Source organism: Alligator sinensis, unplaced genomic scaffold (genome assembly GCF_000455745.1).
Source record: "Alligator sinensis unplaced genomic scaffold, ASM45574v1 scaffold1480_1, whole genome shotgun sequence".
NCBI classification, from domain to species: domain Eukaryota; kingdom Metazoa; phylum Chordata; order Crocodylia; family Alligatoridae; genus Alligator; species Alligator sinensis.
Window position 1 is genome coordinate 53479 of NW_005843675.1, and position 1017 is coordinate 54495.

Genomic DNA, 1017 nt, shown 5'->3' on the forward strand with positions numbered 1-1017 from the left:
CAACACCTTCTATCACTGCAATGTCAGCAATGCCATCAGCTGGGGCATGGCCACCATTGATGTCAAACCGCTGTGCAACTACACAAGTAAGTGCCCCCTTTGCACCAGGCATACGAGGGGGGACAGGGATGTGTAGCATCTTCCTGGGTCCTGTGGAGCTGGTTCATGAGTCTGACCTGAATGAAACCAGAGGAAGGGGTCTAGCATCCCTGAGGATTCTCTACCTGCCCTAGCCTCCATCCTGGATTGTCTCCTCTGGGAGCCTGGCAGACTGGTGGGGCTGCGTCTCGGGCCTTGGGGTCCCGCGCCTCCTCCTGCCCCTGGCAGCAGGCAGAGCTCCAGGCTGTGTGCGCAGAGGTGCCTGGGGCTGGGAAAGGCAATGCCTGCGTGCACAGGGATCCAGGATTGCTGCCCTCAATCCGTGTTGTTCCCCATGAAATGCAGGGTCGTCTGGAGCAGGCACAGACACCCCCGCAACAATGCTGGTCAGGACCCCAGGGGAGATGGTCACGTTTCTTCTCGAGATCCCGGCAGAGGAGACATTATATAATGCTTCCTGGATGATTGGCACAGAGAGTCTAGCAACGGCGATACCAGGAGATCCCCCGAGTGTCGTTGTGTCACACAGGAGCTATAGGGGCCGCCTGCGTGTCCCCAACGCCGGCCTCTCACTGCACATCACTGACCTGAGGCCGGAGGACGCGGGGTCCTACAGAGCTCAAGTCAACACGGATAAAAGTCAATTCACCAGGCTTTTCACACTGCACATCTATGGTGAGTGCTAGCTTATGTTAATCTGTACCAAAAATAACACTGACATAGTAGGAGTTAAACAGTCTGTGCCCAGCGCGCCCCTGAACCAGTCTCTCCTCTGCAGGTGAAATGCAACAGCTAGTTAATATAAAGGTCTGGAACGGCACAGGAAAGGGGATGGATACCCCCAGGGGATATGAATCCTCCTCCCTGGAAGGAGCATGATGAGCACTCGTGCTTGTGGCCAGTCCAGGGGCAGCAGTC

At 56.3% G+C, this 1017-nt stretch overlaps 1 protein-coding gene across 1 annotated transcript in view; it reads left to right on the forward strand.

Moving 5' to 3' along the window:
- Nucleotides 1-1017, forward strand: part of LOC112548881 (natural killer cell receptor 2B4-like) — a 2850-nt gene that overhangs the window by 698 nt on the left and 1135 nt on the right. Inside the window, exon 3 of the mRNA XM_025195646.1 lies at nt 1-86. This exon is cut by the window's left edge and continues 178 nt beyond it. Coding sequence (XP_025051431.1) covers nt 1-86 — 86 coding nt within the window. The remainder of the gene's footprint in view (nt 87-1017) is intronic.